The 19,485-nt window shown below is 38.3% G+C and overlaps 1 protein-coding gene and 2 long non-coding RNA genes across 3 annotated transcripts; 2 read left to right on the top strand and 1 right to left on the bottom strand.

Moving 5' to 3' along the window:
- Window positions 1-105: 105 nt before the first annotated feature.
- LOC141386445 (uncharacterized) lies at window positions 106-9,104 on the top strand. Its single transcript, XR_012408379.1, has 3 exons — window positions 106-245; window positions 304-573; window positions 9,022-9,104. It is a non-coding gene; the product is annotated as an uncharacterized lncRNA (long non-coding RNA).
- A 1,056-nt stretch (window positions 9,105-10,160) lies between these two features.
- Window positions 10,161-13,832, top strand: LOC141386442 (uncharacterized). Its single transcript, XR_012408378.1, has 2 exons — window positions 10,161-10,438; window positions 13,455-13,832. It is a non-coding gene; the product is annotated as an uncharacterized lncRNA (long non-coding RNA).
- Window positions 13,833-14,004: 172 nt separating this feature from the next.
- On the bottom strand, window positions 14,005-19,397 carry LOC141386437 (uncharacterized). Its single transcript, XM_073954903.1, has 2 exons — window positions 14,215-19,397; window positions 14,005-14,058 (listed from the first exon to the last, which is right to left on the bottom strand). Exon 1 carries the CDS (start codon window positions 16,854-16,856, stop codon window positions 14,727-14,729), a length of 2,130 nt encoding a protein of 709 aa, XP_073811004.1. The 5' UTR covers window positions 16,857-19,397; the 3' UTR covers window positions 14,005-14,058; window positions 14,215-14,726.
- Between the last annotated feature and the right edge of the window lie 88 nt (window positions 19,398-19,485).

The raw sequence follows: 19,485 nt of genomic DNA, 5'->3' as shown, positions 1-19,485 counted from the left end.
GAGTGCAATTACGCACATATTTTTTTTGTGGAATTTGCCACCCCCACCCCCCATAACTAACCACGTGTGGTGGATTGTCGTCAGAGCATTTTGCCTTGCACATCATATGGCCCGCAACAAAACTTCGGTTTCACCGAGGCATCGATGGAGAAATCGATGTGCGTGGCCAGGTAATGATTACAACGTGGGGAACTCCCACTCCCTGACTGTCTCATAGCCGGGCTATATAAGTGAGTGGGCCTCAGGTAAGTACTTTGTAACTTAGTTATCTCTTCCTTACCTAATGTTTAGCATTTTTTTCAGTGTTTATGTGGATGTGGTAGAGAAATGTCGGGCCGTGTTTGGGTATAAGAGGCTTTGTCAAACGAGTTGACAATCAGTTGCTGCTCACATGGACATTTTTTTGGAGTTTTAGTGCGTGGTGTTATGTCGGTGTTACCTTTTGTTGTAGCCAACTGTAGCTGCCAATGTGGTTATCGCTCACCCAAGAATACACACCTACCTTGCCTACACACCTCGTTGTGGTTTTAATGACAGCGCTATTCATAAAAGTGGATACATAAACACCACCAGGTAAACACAATTTGTGTGGTGTCTTGTGCTTGTACCCTGTCTGTTGTAGATTTGTATACCAATATTTCGCGACTTAAACATGAGCTTTTTTTTATCAAGGCTTATAAAAATGTGATGCCCTTAGTGATATTAGAAGGAATTACTGTCCTTACAAAGTTAGTCTTTCTATGTGACACTTAATCGTTTATTTTATATGTAATTTCGTTTGATACCTAGTGTTTACCGAGGTTTGTTCAATAAATCGCTTGTTGAGTCTAGAAAAGTAAATTATGGGCGTTGTTTATTTCTGTACCTAGTTGGTATATGCCAGATTAATAAACGAATGACTATATAGTGGTTACATGGTTATTTGTTTAGCCATCATAAAAAAATCATGTGTATTGGGAGTTGATATTTTTGTGAATATTTTGAAATGAAACCTGAACACTGACGTCATATTTATGATAGGAAAAACGATACCTTACACTGTGCCTAGGTAAACAATCATGGAACGTTGTATAGAAATTCTTGCTCTGAAAAAAATTTATGAATATTACGTATCCGTACGGGTGTCAAACACTAGACACTGGTGTATGTACATTTCGTACGCTCCGTGCATGAATTCTATTCTCAGAGGTATAGTGAAACATAATACTGACAAGGAATATTTCTTCAGATACAAGTATAATAGTCTATTAAGGCAATTTAATTCGGTTAAAATACCTCTTTTTTGTTTAATCATACTGATTGTTAGAGCAGATCGAACAGTTTACGCAATTGTTCGTTATTTTCCAACGACCATCTTTAAACAGCTTAAACTGAATACTTTATATTGAATTTCCATTTTTATGTTCAACATCATTGGGGGATAGCAGATTATAGCACGGTACTGTTGCCTAACAGCTGATTCAATGAGGAAAGTCAAAGCTGTTTTGATCACCCTTATGAACGTGCATATCAAAATCTTTGTAAGAAAATAGCATAATGATGGGAAACATGGCAATATAAATCCCCAGGAATATTAATAATTCCATTATACCTTGTGCAGGAAGGGGTACTCCCAATGGATCTGCATCTTTTCTTATTGGATTAATTTCGGCGCACAACTATGTAATACCATAGAAGTATTCAGTCTTACCCCAATAATTTGGAGTAATACTTTTACTCCCTCTTTATGTATTTCGAAACGAAAATGTGCGTGCATAAAACACATCCAAACTTAAGTTTTTGAAATATTATTTCCCAAGGCAAACTTCAGAAGGTAGATGCATGAATTACAGCAACTAACACCTTTACAAAACACAATTTTTGATATAAAAAATTTAATGTCAAAGAAAATATTGAATAATAGGATTGATCCAAAAATTTTCTCAGATAAAACTTAATACTTCTTAAAAATCCTCCAAAATAGAACAAATTTGAAACAAAATGTAAATATTAAGCATCAGAACTTTCGTAGGTCCTATTTATAGCATGTTTAGGATGAAAATAGGTATTTTATGGTACGAAATTTCGAACTTTCCAATTTCATGAGCAGACCCTATTACATTTTGAAAACCAAATTTACAAAAAAAAGAAGTAAAAATACAGTGGATTGTCACTTCTACCTTCTATAAATATGCCTTGTTATTTCCTTTGTTTTTGCTTGAAAACAAATTTGAAAAACACTCTCAAATTTGGTAATTTTTTTGTGCATTAATTTTCTTGTCGACATACATAAACAGGTCCTTATTTTTAATATGATCATTTTGAAGGTTGTAACACGAAAAGGCCTTACACTGTTTATTGGACTGGGGCAATGCTATCCAATTCCGTATGCTCCAGATGGAAGTGATCAAACATGTCAACTTTTACTTTTCTAGAAGACAATCAATCATAGCGTTGAAACTGGCTGACCACATAAGTGTTAATCATAGACACGACTTGCAACCAAATCTTACGAGACTTGCTTTCGTGCAATGGTAGGGTGTTTCGTAATACGGAACCAAACGGTAATACATCTGCTAAAGTCTTAACTTTTGTCGGCGTGTAATTTTGAATTTTAATGGTAATAAGTATTATACATATTGTATGGTCTTTTTTTTATGCATCCGGATCCCATGCTACTCTATCTGTGAGATCAAAAAAAAATTGTTTTTGCTGCGGTGTTTTCCGCCAGGAACTGATTATCGTTTTAGATCTTTAGCGTGACAGTTGCCCATTGGGTTTCCCTTTAGATCTTCCAAGGCATACATATTATTTCCCACAGGCTTAAGTATACGACATTTTGTGAACTTCCTCGCGAATTTTGCATTGAAATTTTTGCGAAAGTCACTCAAGACATAGTTCCTTTTATAAACCTCTTGTCCCGGGGAAAATGTAACCATTCGTGCACGGGCATTATAACTTTTGGCACTTTGTTCGTATGCTCGGTGCATATTCTCTTTCATCCGTTCACGTATAAATTCCATGCTATCATGTCTTGTAATTTCTTGTATCTCATGATCTGTCATGGAATTAAGTTTTTTCGCAAGTTTATAGTCCGCTCCATGGGTATACATGTTGTACCCAAAGAGGGCAAAAAATGGGGTGACACCAGTTGCGGTATGGACGGAAGTTCTGAGGGCACACTCTATCTCTGTGAGGTAAAGGTCCCAATCGCGGTGGTCGCTTTCCAGGTAGGCTCGGATGGCAGCAAGCACGGATTGGTTTACCCGTTCCGATGCATTGGACTGCGGGACATAGGGCGCTGTTTGAATATGATTAATTCCATAGGTTTCAATCATTTCCTTGAATAGTTTGGATACAAATTGGGCCCCGTTGTCACTATGTATCGTCTCGGGTACACCAAACTTGCGGAAAATATCCTCCACCAAAAATTTCACTACATTTGATGCTGTCGCCTCACGCATGGCCTTCAAAAATGTAAATTTACTGAAGTGGTCAACAACAATAAATATAAACGAATTGCCACTTTTCGAACGCGGGTACTTTCCCAAAAAATCTATATATAATTTTTGGAATGGTCGATGGGTAACGACTTCATTCCCGATTGTTGGTTGCGTTTGTTCGTTAGTGGGTTTTGTTTCTTTGCACACAGTGCAGTTGGTAACATATCTTCGTACCTGGGAAGCCATTTGAGGCCAATAGTATTTTTCTCGTAGCCTGTTTAACGTTTTAGAAATGCCTCAATGTGCAGAAGTAGTCTTATCATGGGCTTGTTCAATTAATATATGAGTAAGTGACTCCGGAACCCACAGCTTCCATTGAAATTCTTGGGTTTCAGGATCATAAGAGGTATGCCCTTTTTTGAAAACCATATTACCAACGATTTTTAGATCAGGCAGGCTTTCCTGATTCTTTTCTACCGTGTCTCTGAGCTCCCTGTATTCATCACTTTCAAACTCGTTTGTTTCGAACTCAAAAACCTGATCTAAATCTAATTCTTCGGCTGTAGGCAACCGGGAAAGCATGTCAGCGACCACGTTCTCCTTCCCTTTTCGGTGTTCAATCTTGAAATTATACCCTTGGAGCTGCAATGACCAAAGAGCTAATCGACCCGTTAGGTCTTTTAGGTTCATTAGCCATTGCAGGCTCGCGTGATCTGTAATTACGGTGAACTCCATGAGTTCAACGTAAGGACGAAATTTCTTTATAGCCATCACTGCAGCGAGGCATTCTTTTTCAGTAACGCTATAATTGCGTTGACATTTGTTGAGCTTTTGAGAATAAAAAGCAATCGGGTGCTCCTCCCTTTCGCTATTCAACTGAAAAAGAACGGCCCCGATTCCATACTCCGAGGCGTCACACTGTATGTAAAATGGCTTAGCGAAATCTGCGTGGCGCAGTACCGGTGCCGAAGTGAGGGCCTTTTTAAGTTTTTCGAAAGCCTCTTTCGCAGGCTCGCTAATGGTGAATTTCGTACCTTTCTTTAGGGTGTCGGTGAGTGGAGCCGAAATAGTGGCGAAGTCTTTTATAAATCTTCGGTACCACCCTGCCGTACCGAGAAAACTTCTCACTTCTCTGGCACTCCTGGGAATCTTTATTTTCTGAATCGCCTCGATCTTTTCCGGATCGGTGCGCAAAACTCCTTCACCTATTATGAAGCCCAGATATTTTAGCTGCTGAAAGCAGAATTGGGACTTCTTTAACCCAATAGTTAGGTTCGCTTTCCTCAAACATTCTGCCACCTCTCTCAATAGACGAAGATGCTCCTCGAAATCGCCCGAAATGATCAGCAGGTCGTCCAAGTACACAAAGACATTCTCCTTAAGTCTTTGGGGAATGACTTTGTCCATCAGACGGCATAGTCTCTGTGCGGCATTGCACAAGCCAAACGGCATCACGCGGAATTGATACAACGGACGACCTGGGACCGTAAAGGCGGTATAAGATTTGCTTTCTTCGTCCATTTGGATCTGCCAGAATGTGTATTTGAGGTCCACGCTGCTAATATAGTAGGTCTCGTCAATGCGGCTCAAGATCCCATCTATATTTTGCAGCGGGTAGGCGTCCTTTACGGTGAGTTTATTGAGTTTTCGCGCATCAAGGCAAAAGCGATTCTTACCAGGCTTTCGCACAATCGTTGTGCGATTGCTCCAGGGGCTCTCGCTCTCTTCGATGACGTTGAGTGCCAACATATTATCCACCTCTTGATAGGTAATGGCCTGCACTGCCGGCGACATGGGGTAATGGCGATCTTTAACCGGCTCGGCTCCATCAATCAATTTGATGGTGTGTTTTTCCAGTATTGTACATCCCAATCCGTCTTTTTCAAAGGTTTTAAAAGTCTCGATGACCTCATTCAGACGTTTGGACTGATCGGGAGACAACTGGTGTGGATTGAGCTTGTTATTTTCACCCTTATCGGCCATATCTGTAGTGACTTTTTCTACATCTATTTCGGCAACTCCTACAACGTCCGGAGCTAGTTGGAACAAACGCCAAAAGTCGATTCCTAAATATTTTTTTTTTTTGCTGACGCCACTGCTTAGCTTTCTCTCTAAGTTTAACAATTTTATTCGGGACAGCAACAACTTCCGAATTGAAAATTCTTTCCCTCACTTTTTCATAATTCTCTCTTCGTCGTTCCAATGGGATGTAATGCCTCAGAGCCGGCGTAACTTTCTGTATATCAATTTTAACCTTATCCTTTTCTAACTTATCTCTATTCCTAACTACGATCTTAACTATTTTATCTACTATGGGTTGTTGGCTACAGGGTCCTCGGTGGGACGTGTCTCCCCTGTCCTCTCCACGCCCCTCTTCGGGTTTCCCTGCTGGCATATTGGACATTTAGGAGTGACCGTATCTGCTTTTCCACATCTATAGCAGAACAATTTTCTGAATTCTGCCGGACAGTCCGCAAACACATGACCATTTTCTCGGCAGTTCCAACATAATATTGGAGGTCTGGGCTGGTTTCGCATCCGAATAGCCGATACACTTTCTTCTAAATCTTCCTCTGGTAGCTCCGTAGGAGTATCATAAACTTGGTCGTAGACCTCGTTTATCTGTCTCACAGGTCGTTGAGGGGCAGGCATAGATCTAATCTCACGCCTGGGGAAATTACGTTCCGCCTCAATGCACTCGATCCTCAACTCTTCTACCGATGATAATGACATTTGGTAAACATGACGTTTGATATCATCACGTATGTTTCCCTTCAAGATTTTCATCATCTCGCACTCTTGGATCGGCTGCATCAAGCGGGAACGCAATATCCCCATTTCTTGAAAGTAGCTATTGACGGCTTCATTGTGCCTCTGCTTCCTCTCTAATAACTCTCTGAGAATATCAAATTTCGATTGAGGTGTCTGATATTGGCTGATTAGAGCATGTTTTAGTGTCTCCCAATCCGTACTGATAGTGTTTCGCCTATATAACCAGTACCACTCTCTAGCCTGACCCGAAACTAAGAAGGAAAAATCCCTTAAAACTTCCTCCCAGGGAATATTGTATTGAGCTCTCATAAGTTCCAATCGGTAAATAAAATCATTAATTCGGAGATCCTTGGGATCACCGCTAAAATTTAGACCTAACTTATCAACTCTTATTCTCAATGGTTCTATATTGTTCCTGGTCTCAGCTATGCTCGATTTAGTTATAGAGACGTTTGTATTTTGGTTTAATGGCTCCCCCGATTGCTGTCGCACAACCTCGGATAGTTCGCGCATACTTTTTGCTAACACATCTATCATATTCTTAACACCGGCTATTTCACTCTGTACTATTTGTTTGACTTGTTCCGTAGTTTTGTCAGTATTCGCCGTGTGATTCGAATTTGTATTTGGAAGCGTCCCAGTTGGGCCCGACGGAACTGTCCTCTGTTTGCGAACAACCTCCGATAAGTCCTTCATCCCTTTTGCCAAGGTATCTATCATATTTCTGACCTCTGATACTTCACTATGGACCATATTTTTGACTTGTTCGGCGAGAGATCGTTGAACATTGGCAGCTTCGTCTTGAACCAAATCTCTAACCTCGGTTGGCAACACTTCATCCGATTGGTTGTTTGTCGGTGGGGTGTCATTAACGGGGGCACTTCCATTGTTTATTATGGTGCTCGCCATGTCAATAAACTGAAAACCATTCATATTGCGATTTCTTTCGTAAAATTGCTCTTCCGGGCCAAGCCTTCTTTGTTTACTTTGCCCAGGAAAGTATAACGATCTATTAAAATCAAAAGAATCTGGTCTACCTCTTTTCTTATTCCGCGATCGAGTATTGTAACTCATGACCTTCGAATGTATTAGTAAGAAAAGCCCGTTCTGTCCACCACTATCGTCCTTTACCCAGAATTGACAAGAACTCTTGTTATTGACTTAAAATTACTTATTTCAGTTGTGGGTATTACACAGGAAAAAGTACATGAATATTCAATATTTTACGAACATAAATCTACAAAAACATGTAAACATAAATTATGAACCAATTAACATAAATATTGTGGGGGCTTAGCTCCATTTTCAGAAGTGTATGTGAATGTCGTGTGGTTTTTCCTTTTTATAACTTAACAGTGCTCTCTAATGAGATTAGAAACGTTCCCTCAGTCGCTTCAAAACAAAAATGTCAACTAACACATATCTTCAAAGACCATTACAATCTCTCCAATCATCATTGTATGGAAGAGCTAAAGGCTCATTATCAACTGCGCACTCTGATTCTCAAAAGCGTAAATGATGAAACGGTGGCTGTTTTCATAATTTGAAGACTAGTACAATCTGTATCAGTTACTTACTATAACAAACAAAAATGCAAAAACAAGACAGACATATACAACACATTAGAGCTCCAATAAGAACTATAGAGATATTGCACACGCCTGTATGGTACTACAGGAGACCCCATTTTACTCTACCTAGATAAAATATTGCACTCCATTACTAGTCATCTACCAGTTGTGATGCAATAGAAATATCAGAATTAGTTAAAATTATCGGGATTACCTCCTTTGGTCTATTAAAAATCTAATATTCTATTGCTTTGTGCGTCGATGTTCTTGCACAGAATCTTTAATCTAATACTACAGTTCGTATTTAGCATTATTTAAAACGCCATTTTAGAATGTCTATCAGATGCTTGTTCTTCTTCTTTTTACTTGGGCGCCATCTCTGTTATGTGTGCTTACTGGCCGCTCTATTTAGCCGCCCGCCTAGCTCAGGTCTTCTCTTCGGGCTATGGGATCTCAACCTGCCAAATTGAGCCAACACACAAACATTGAATATGAGGGAAACTATTGCTCATTTAACTGACTCTACACATAGTTTAACAGGAACGTTCTATCAGGGGAATTTGAAGATTAGACCCCGCACTGGCCCACCCATCCTAGGTCCAATATGTCCATATTCCTCTTCGAATTGGACCCCACATACCACACACTTCAACTCACACACTTACTTCATCGCCTGGCCCCCAGGTAGTAAAATTAGCAATACATCATTTTTTTCTACATTCACATCAACAAATAGACAAACAATACATTGATGGGTTTATTGATTTGATTATCCAAAAAAACAATATATCTTTTCTTAAGTTGATAATAACAATAATAAAATAAAACACAAACAAGAGAACAATACCTAGATAAAAATATACTAATGGCTCATTCAATAAGAGCAACCAAATAGATGAGATTTCAATCCTAGTTTCTGATAGCGTCTTTTTTCTAGCGCCAAAACTCTACTCTAGTCAACTATTAAAAGAGCTCTCTTAATCGCTGCAATAGTCGCTATTCCAAATTCGCGACTCGAAATAATATAAAAACCAGGACTACTACAAAAATCTAATTGATTCTCCTTAGCCTCACAAGATAAATCTGGGTATTATCCCTTTTACAAACGCTTTTAACACTACTACTTAAATCTACAGGTATTTCGATCTTAAAAAGCTTGTGATATTTACTTTCTTTTAAAAGTGTAAAATATTAATTTTTTTAGGTTCCTATCAGAATTTACTAATGACTTCCTGTCTTTCTTTTCTTTTTTACAGCACTGCGAGTGACCGATTTGATGACTTCTATGGATTTCATAAACACAGGACGACACAATGGTACAATTTTACCTGTATTTCAGCAAATCTATTCTAATGATTGCTTTATTTATTTTCATTTCAGGTGGTGGCTCAAAGGCGCAAAACCACAGACGATTGTAGCACAATCTTAATGCCGGTAAACTGGCGGCAACGACAATTCCTTAGTTCTGCACAAAATGGACGAGTTGGCCGTTAAAAACAAATTCGATAGGCCCGCACCAGAATACTGCAACAGACCCCAGAAATGTGCAGCAACCAGGATTCACAATGGTCTCCAACAGGCGCAGACTAAAATTCGGCAAATCGTATAAAAAAACAAAATGCACCGGCCTCCAACTCGTCTCTTGGCCGGCCAGTGCTACACAGGAACAATTTCTATTTAAACAAAAAAACGAACGACACTTAAACGCTGCACACTCCACAAGATTGTTTACAACACTTACAATTTTCAATAAAGATCAAACACACACACAAACTATTTGCAAACTATTAATTTTCTTTGGGATATAATTTTTCGTTTAACAGGCGGTCACGTCTTGCTGGCTACTGGCGATTTTCCCACAATTTCGCCTTATATACCCCGCTCATCTCCCGCCAAACGCCTTTTTTCCAACGAAAACCATTTTCTTCCTTAATTTTTCCTTGTATGGTTTTCTTTGTTTTCCCGGCCGTCTTTTCTCTTTTTGTTATGTTGTGCATTGTGAATGAACATCTGACCAGACCCCTGTACTAGATATTCTGATGTTTAACGGTCAGCCAATTTATCGTGCAATCGGACTTAATTCGAATATCGTCATCAACCTAACATGATTCCAAATATATTTTATTCTTCTGGGCATAATGATTTATTTTAGCTTCATTCAATATGTAGGCGAGCGGATTTAGTCCAATTTTCCTTCTCGAATGTGAATTTGTAGATAGAATTGTTGATTAGATTTATCAATCATAATGTTTTATTATGTTTCGTGTAAACCTTTTGCGCTACTATGACTTACGGCGTCGCCCATACGTCATACGCTCTTACGAATAGTACCCTTTTCATCAACTGTGGATGGTCGATTTTCAAACTAGTGCCCCCTAATTCTTTTATTTCTTCATAATTTTCTATCCTCCACCCAGACAACACATCAAAACTTAATATTGGTCATCCTATTTTTGCCCTCAGCCAAATGCAACACGGAAATGCATCACATGGAATATTAAAAACAAACTCCTGTACCCATTTCACTACTGGGATGTGTGGATATAGAAATTGAGTGCAATTACGCACATATTTTTTTTGTGGAATTTGCCACCCCCACCCCCCATAACTAACCACGTGTGGTGGATTGTCGTCAGAGCATTTTGCCTTGCACATCATATGGCCCGCAACATCGTAAGTTTTGCTAAAAAAATCAACAATTTTATTTTGCCACGCGAATACATATTTTTGTCCTTGTTTTCAATTTTAAGATATAGTGTTACAGCAGAAGTTTTTTGTTGGAACAAATCAGCGATACATCTACCTTTATGATTGCATAATGTCAAAAACAGTACAAAATGTCAACCCTGCATTTGACAGATTAGGCCATAAAAAGAAAAAAAATTGTAATCAGCTGTTAGCTGTGGCCTACCTTTACTTTATTCTACCATGGTTTTGACAGTTGAAATCGAGTGTAAATCATGGCAGAACTACCAGGTAGTGGTATCACACCAGCTGATCGAATATGAAAAGTCAAATTCCTTTATAAAAAAATTATTTTTGTTGTAATTTCCCCAACAACATAAAGAAAGTTTTGACATAACATATTCAAAATTTTACTATGTCACTAATTGTGCCATGGTGTAAATTAAGTATTAGGACGCATTTACATCTTAAAGCTTGTTTACACTAACGCTCCTAAATCCCCTGGATTTGATGAAATCCTGAAAAAAAAACACTTTTTAGATTAGCACCATGGTATAATTATTACAGGTAAAAGCAAAAAAATTACTTATTTTCTTTTTCTTTTCTGAATAGGATGAAAATATTTTTGTTACAAGCATAAATGTTTGCGTTTTAAAATTATTGGTAATTGATTAAAATAACAGTTGAACATTGGTGGCTGTGTTTGCCTCAGCCTCATAAAATCCAAATTGTTTGAAATTGTAAAAAATGGATGGAAAATCTACCGATATTACATGAAATAACGCTGTAATGAATTTATGCCCCTCCGCTGTCGAATATGAGAGATCAGATTCGTCCAAGTACATGGTATGGTATACGTTATAGGAAATGTCTCTTCGAAGAACTTTCAATAAGGGGAACAGAGATAAAAATTTCTAAATGAGTCGATCTTCCATGTGAGATAGAATATGTCATTGCCCACCGTTGCATAGCATGATAATGATTATAATGGTTATACTTTCATCCATATATTCTACCACATTCCTTTACTCAAGCCTAAAGGAAAACAATGAATCAAGAGTTATGTATGTGCTAACACAGGTTTCATCTAAAACTTTATTTTAATTATATTCTACTTCCATAAATTACCATCTCCGTCTACACAGGATGAACACAATAATCTCCAAATGGCACCAACGAGGTCAAGGCATCAATCGGGTTCGGAAATTATGCAGTATTTAATGAAGACTACTTTATACAAGCACTACTAACAAAAGTGACCAATGTGCAGAAGTTAGCATGGATGAAGATAGTGGGTTCCAATCGCCCACAAGACGACACAACTTGGTTCCAGATCCAGAGCATTTCTCATGTAAACCATCTGAAAAGTCTTGGCGTTTACTCGTCTAGTTTCTTTACACTTTCTTACCTTTGCATAGGTCACTTCGACTGGACATATTCCTTTGTTAACTTTATCCTTTTCAACTTTTATTTATTATTTTTTTTTAAATAAATACGTATATAAAGGTCAGCATTTTCGTCTATTTCATTTGTTTATGTTTCAAAAAGTAGCTGGGAGTGTCCACGTATCGAATGACATTTTGTCTGAGCAATGGTCCCGTAATTTGCAATAATTTTTGCTATCCATGATTGGTATTACTATATGTCATTGATGGCCATCCTCACACTGTTGAAAATAGTATAACGTTTGTGTATAGAAGTACTCTTCTCTTCCAAGGGCAAAGCAGAAAAGCGGAATGCTTATGTTTTGTCTCGCATCATTGGGTTTTAAATAGACCAGTAGTGCAATTCTCTAACACATTTTTTGAGTTACCGACAAAAATCGGTACAATTAAAATGCAAAATTATGAATGAAAAGTTCAAATAAAAGCTGACAACACTCTTACTATCGGTAGAACTTTAAGATTGCTCTTTATTCGTCGCTAACTTACCGAAAAAAATCGGTAATTACTGAAATTATAAGCATTTTAATTTTACCGACAAAGTCCTAAAATGAGTTAGAGAATCGCACTACTGGACTGCCTAATGATGTGGTTCTTTGTTATTTCTTTCTTGTACTTCCAATCGCTCTGTTTGAGAACTTTTCTTGGTGGTTTTAAATCTAAACAAATAATTCTGTTTCATTCTGGACATGTTGTTAACAGTAAAACAATAAAATATGTTACATTCACGCTTGTTCGGCACTGTGGTGGAGGGTCCAACTAACTCAGGGGAGCTGCTCTCAAGGCGGTTCCAACCCTGAAACCATCAGCCTAAGGGAATGCACAATAAAAGGGAGTGAACACAAAGACATACACAAAAACAAACAACAAACACAACATACCCCGTGACAAAGGTGCTTGATGACATTTGCACCCACACATAGCCCGCCCAACCTTGACCTTTCAATCCTTTGTTTTCATATCTTTCAGAAGGGCCCCGTTTCCCACACACACCTACTTCACAATTTACCTTTTGTTATCCCTCTTTACAAAAACAATTTAGCACATCATATTCTTTTACATTCAAACACAGGAAATATTTATTATAAAGTCTTTCATACTTAAATCTAACAAACAAACATTAATTTGAAAAACTAACACCAATTATATAACTTCCTCTTTCTTTTGAGTCAATACTCAGATCACCTTCCTTACGTTTATATTAGTTACCTTTTTAGGCCAACCAGGGCCGACAAATATCACTCTTACACCAGCCTAAAAGAGCTCTGTTAGCGGTTTCTTGGGACTTATTCAAATGTTGATCCCCATAAAAAAATCAATTAAATATCTCTCGAATAAACGCTACAAAAGGGTAATCCTACACTCACTTTTAAAACTTGGCGTTAACTTTCCTCACAATTAAACAGTCTTTTTGAAAATTTAATATCTTGACAACATTTAGGACAACACAACTTAACCTAGTTTTTGTTAGTTTTCAATAATTATATTTTTTTCTTTGTTTAGTATTTTTTTGTTGTACTTAGCAAAGTTTTCTCATAGTTGATTTCTTTTCTCTTTTACAGGTGCATGGCCGTTGCTTTTGGGTGCATTACTCGCAAATTCAAAATAAACATCATTCGTTTGAAACTCATCAAGCGGACATACATTGGCATGGTCATCAATTCAATAAGTCAAGCGTTTTGTGAAATGACATCTTCCGCTCTTCGATTAAAATTTTTGCCTCACCAATAATTAAATGCTGACCCCCTCCTTGATAACAGCAGAGGAGGTCAGTGAACGTCTGGCTTTTACAGTTTGGCGTACACTTCAAATAAAATAAAACACAAAATGCAACTATAGAATTACAGACGCTACACAATTTGTCATTAACACTTACGAATATTAATAACGCCCACAACATAAATAAAAAGTAGACTTCAATGTCTTCAAACAAAGCAAAATTATTGTTGTTTCAATGGGTTTTGGTTGGTTGTTTTTTTTTATAGTTTATTGATCTCAACGGCTACTTGAATCACCTTTACGGTTTATATTACCGGCACCACTTTGTAAAAGAAGCTTTCTTTGTCGACTTCTGTGCTTTTATATGGAGGAAAACGACGCTGAATTTCCCTCTTTTTCTTTGTTTTCCCATTGTTTAGGTGAGGGAGGGGAAATCCATAGGTATTTCTTCAACAATTCAACGATAGCTCAGGATACCGTTTGATGAGCAGTGAGGGTGAAAAGAATAAAATAAAACAACAAAAGCAGTATCAGTTTTTAATATTAAATAATATGATTGCCGTTTATTGATCGTATTTCTTTTCAAACAACAACAAAGATTACCTTGTAATCTGGGGTGGCGACAGAGGCCGGTTAGTAAACGCGAAGACGTTTGGGTTAATGCGCGACAAGTTAACTCTCCAACGGTTGATCGACAAGTGAACGCAGAGGTTCTTGCAATCGCAGAGGATTGCAACGATCGCAGAGGATCTGAGTCGATTTATACTACTACATTTACATATTCCAATGAGAGAAAACTCAACAACCACCGCTCGTTAGCATCAACACTCTACGGTCTCCGCAGAGGGAACTTGCTGAGGTGATGCACGATGATGTCAATCAGCATCCGTGATCGACTGAGCTCGGGAAGTTGAGTTGGAATGTATCAAACCTAAACATTCCGCCTCCCATGCTAGACCAATTGTCTAGCATTTTATTACAAAATTGGAATATATTCAATTCAAATGTTAGGAAAGAACGTAAAGTCAGATTCCTAAGTGAGCTATGTACAATATACCGATATTAATTTTCAAGATAGTGTGCGAGCGATTTAAGTTATTATGTTTAACAATTATTCACTTGGTGATTTCTAAAGTGGCCGATTTCAATTTCGTGTGCGATTTGCCATTGTGAACTATATTCACTTTCGCAGTTTCCAGGAGCACATTATTATCTATTGAAGGGATAGGAACCGGATTTAGCTTGTTTTTGTCGGCAGTTTCTCGACTTTTGACATTTGTAAAAGCCGGAGATGTGCACGGGCGTGACAAAGAACAAGTAAACACTCGACTTTTGACCTTGGTAAAAGCCGGAGATGTATTTGAGCGCGACAAGGAAGGACCGAATACTCGACTTTTGACCTTTGTAAAAGCCGGAGAGTGGTTTGGGTGCGAAAAAGTGGAATTATGTTCTCGACTTTTGACATCAGTAAAAGCCGGAGTTGTCTTTGTTGAAGAAGCAACAACTTTTCTAATTTGCAAAGTATTAGTATCTGGAAGATTGCTTTGACATTTATTAGAAGAGCGGGTCGACATATTACACTTAGACTCTCGACTTTTGGCATTTGTAAAAGTCGTAGAAGTGCATGGCAAAGTAGAACTGCCTGTAGGGTGTCTGGGCTGCGACAAACCATAACTGGGATCTCCTCTTTTGACAACAGTAAATGAGGGAGACAGTTTTGAAGTGTCCGGAGCAAGTACTCTTCTAACTTGTGGCCGGTGGAGAAGATTATGATGCCTTTGTTTACACCAGTTGCAACTATGTTTGCTCTGGCAAGATTTAACTACATGGCCACGAGTTAAGCAATTAAGGCAGCACTTATACTTTTTAACAATTGAGAATTTATCCTCAAACGAAAGTTCTTTGAACCGAGGGCAGACACGCAGAACATGACTCTGGTGAGGACAAATTGGGCAACAATATTTCTGCGCTGAACTATTGGATGAAGTTTTCGATTTGGACAACGATTGTTTGGAGGATTTAGATAGAGCAACATTATTGGGTGACGAGTCAGTGAGTTGATTCCCGTACATGTTGTGAATACAAACCAATGTTTGTATCCTCTCTGTGAGGAAAGCATCTAAGTCTCGCCAAGAAGGCAACGAAGACTTGTTCTTGATACTTTGCTCCCACAGAGTCAAAGTTAACTTTGGCAAACGCTGCAAACAAATACAAACTACTATTGGATCCCAATGATCCGTGATGACGTCATAGACGGTCATTGCAGCAAGACAACTACTAATCCCACGCTGAATGGTTTTCAAACCAGAGCAAGTTTCTTTATCCAAAGAAGGGAGACTGAGCAATTGTTGGATGTGACTATTTACCACGATACGTTTATTGTCATAGGTATCCGACAATGCTTTCCACGCTAAGGGGAAACTAGAATTGGTGAGTGGAAATGACGAGACGATTTCGCGAGCCTCACCGGTGGTTTTCTGCAACAAATAGCAAAGGCGCTCAATGTCTGACAGACGCGAATTTTCAACAAATAGGGTGGTGAAAAGATCCCTGAAGGAGGGCCAAGTCATAAAGTCACCAGCAAAAACATCAATGTCGATTGGTGGCAATGATATGCGGTGGGTATCGACAGGTGATGTGGAGTTAGCAACAGGGTCACTATAGCAATTGCAAGGATTGCAAAAAGTTTCAGGTGGAGCAGGTACGGAGGGAGAAGCAGACTGCACAGGAACCGACGGGACGGATTCGTCCAATGACCTATTGGGTGGAGTTGCTACTTCAGCAAGATTCAACGAGTATTTGGGAGGTGGTGAGATTTCTAAAGATTTACTCGAAAGCAAACCTGGAGATTGTGTTTCTTTTGAAACGTTCAACAATTCATCTTGTGGAGGTGGTGATATTGGAGGAGCTATAGCAGGTGAAGGAGTTTCTGTGCCTGAAGATTTAAGGCGTTTAAGATGCCTGTCAATTGTAGACAAACACCGAAGATAAGCAATGTAGGATGTACCATATTTTTCCTCAACGACATCAATAACACCAGCCTGTGCAGTCTCGGATGCCGTGAGGTAGTTTTTGCACTCGTCATAAGCGCACTTGAATTTGTGCCACAGTTTTTGAAATTCTGAACTGCGAATTTCGAGATATTGAACATTATTGTTATATTCACTACTTCGTTCAAACGATGCTACACGTTTCAAAAAGATGTCCGAAGCTTTAACAAAACGAGTGTGTGGGGTGACTGACATCTCGAAGTTTAAATTAACCAAAATCAGTGAAAATCTACAATTGAATTTGCAACAAACTATGAGGAATGGTGAAAAGAGGAAATTCAATTGATGCACAAATTGCTATAGCTCAAAGGAAATAAGGTATTTCCACAAAAAAAAAACTCAAAATGTCTACGAATACCACAGAAAAATAGCAAGGTGTAATGATAATTGAAATTAAAGTAGGGCGAAATAAGAGAAAATTTAAAGAAACTTCCTCAGGGCGAACAAGAACTACTTTAATTTGGTCAAAAATGCGAAAAAGTCTCAAATATACAAGAATGTATATGGTGCTACCAAGTGTAGGGTGTATGTTGAAATTAAGTATGCCAATGGTAGTGTGTACCTGTCCAAAATCCAACGACAAATAAGCAATTTGTCTGAAAACGAAACTTTTGCCCAAGAAAATCAACGCAGATAAATAATTTGTCAGAAATATAACTTATTTGGTTGACACGTTGCCAAAGTAGGGTGTATTTGTCCAAAAAATACCGAAACCCCTACGGAGACTCAAACAATTTTCCAAAATTTGTAAGTAAAAACTCCAAAAACAATACAAAAATGTCGAAAACCAAATATTTTTCACATATATTCTCTGCTCCAAATATGCGCAATCAATGCCGAATGTAGGGTGAATTTGTCCAAAAATTCCAAAAACCCTACTGCCAATTAATTAAATTCCAAAAAATTATCGAAAAATATTTTTTGCAAACAAGTATTAATTTTTAGTATTTTACCCCACTGTACTATTTGTACTATCTTACCCCACTGTGCTGACCACACAAGCGACGCTAGCAGAGAAATGGCTGTGTGTGAACAGCGAAACTCCCACTGAACAACAGACGTTGCAAACGATCAAGCAAGTGAGTGCAGAGGATCAGCAGAGTTTTTTAAGGGACGCTTAAAAAGGCGGGATAGTCGTTGGTAGAATTACCATGTAATTTCTCAAATTAGTAGAATTACCTATTAGACAAAGGTAGGAGAACAAACGAATGTGTTTGGTTGGCGATGGACGATCTGTACAACAAAAAAAACCAAAGAAATGATAATTTGGAAGGTGTGTTGTTATTGTAAATTTGCCAATGCAAATTTTCAAAGGGTTTTAAGTAAACCGAGGGGGAATAACAACGCCAAATATTTTTTGGTTGGAGAGGATCGCAGCAACAAAATAAACCAAACGACAATAATAGTGTAACAATGTATGTTATGTTGTTAGTGTAAATTTGCCAATGCAAATTCTCAACAGAAGGGCTTCGTTAGAAAAAAACCCTGGGGAAAAACAACAGCAATCGGTGCAATGAGAGTTATTATTTACCAAAGAGAGAGTTCAATAATCGATGCAAATCCGATTGGAAATTTGATGGGTTTTGTTTTTGTAAATATCACAGCGAATTCTCACTTTCGAATGAGATCAACAAATAAACGAGTTGAGTGATATTATGAAGAAAAACGAAGACGTTTTGTATGATCAACGTGACGTGGGTGATCAGTACAACAAAACAAAACTAGCGACAACTAGGGAAATTATTGGAAATTATGAGTGTTCGTTGTTATGGTGAGACCAAATGATCTGGAGCTAATCTAACAAGAATAACAACAACACTGATAGTGATTTGTATGCTCAACGCGACGTTGGATGATCAGTACAACAACGATTTCAACAATTTGTGTGGACTGTAAAATAGGCGAAATTAGGCAACGAATTTAATTCACACGCGTAGGGCGATTGAAATTCGACCAATGATTTATTTATTTACTGCTCAAACGAAAAATACTAACACTCGCGGTAGCTCACTTTTTTAGGAATTCTGAGTTTACGTACCTGGTGTTAGTAATATGCAAAATAATCCAATGATTTCTTTATGCAATGCAACAACAAAAGCTTCAATTGTCGTCCAAGAGAGAGGCAACAACAACAAAACTGGCTTCTATCTGGCTCGATGCGACCAATGTTTAGGTGAGGGAGGGGAAATCCATAGGTATTTCTTCAACAATTCAACGATAGCTCAGGATACCGTTGATGAGCAGTGAGGGTGAAAAGAATAAAATAAAACAACAAAAGCAGTATCAGTTTTTAATATTAAATAATATGATTGCCGTTTATTGATCGTATTTCTTTTCAAACAACAACAAAGATTACCTTGTAATCTGGGGTGGCGACAGAGGCCTGTTAGTTCAACTAGGATTACCGATTGTAATCTGTGGTGGCGACAGAGGCCGGTTAGTAAACGCGAAGACGTTTGGGTTAATGCGCGACAAGTTAACTCTCCAACGGTTGATCGACAAGTGAACGCAGAGGTTCTTGCAATCGCAGAGGATTGCAACGATCGCAGAGGATCTGAGTCGATTTATACTACTACATTTACATATTCCAATGAGAGAAAACTCAACAACCACCGCTCGTTAGCATCAACACTCTACGGTCTCCGCAGAGGGAACTTGCTGAGGTGATGCACGATGATGTCAATCAGCATCCGTGATCGACTGAGCTCGGGAAGTTGAGTTGGAATGTATCAAACCTAAACACCCATTTTCTTACATTTATTGGCCTTTGTTGGTCATTTTCAACTACAAAGCCCTATATGAGGCCGGGTTGTATTTCTTAGGT

This window comes from Musca autumnalis, unplaced genomic scaffold, assembly GCF_047663935.1.
Source record: "Musca autumnalis isolate F117 unplaced genomic scaffold, ASM4766393v1 scaffold_1, whole genome shotgun sequence".
Lineage (NCBI taxonomy): Eukaryota > Metazoa > Arthropoda > Insecta > Diptera > Muscidae > Musca > Musca autumnalis.
The sequence above is the reverse complement of the archived record's forward strand: the minus strand, read 5'-3'. Positions and strand labels throughout refer to the sequence as shown.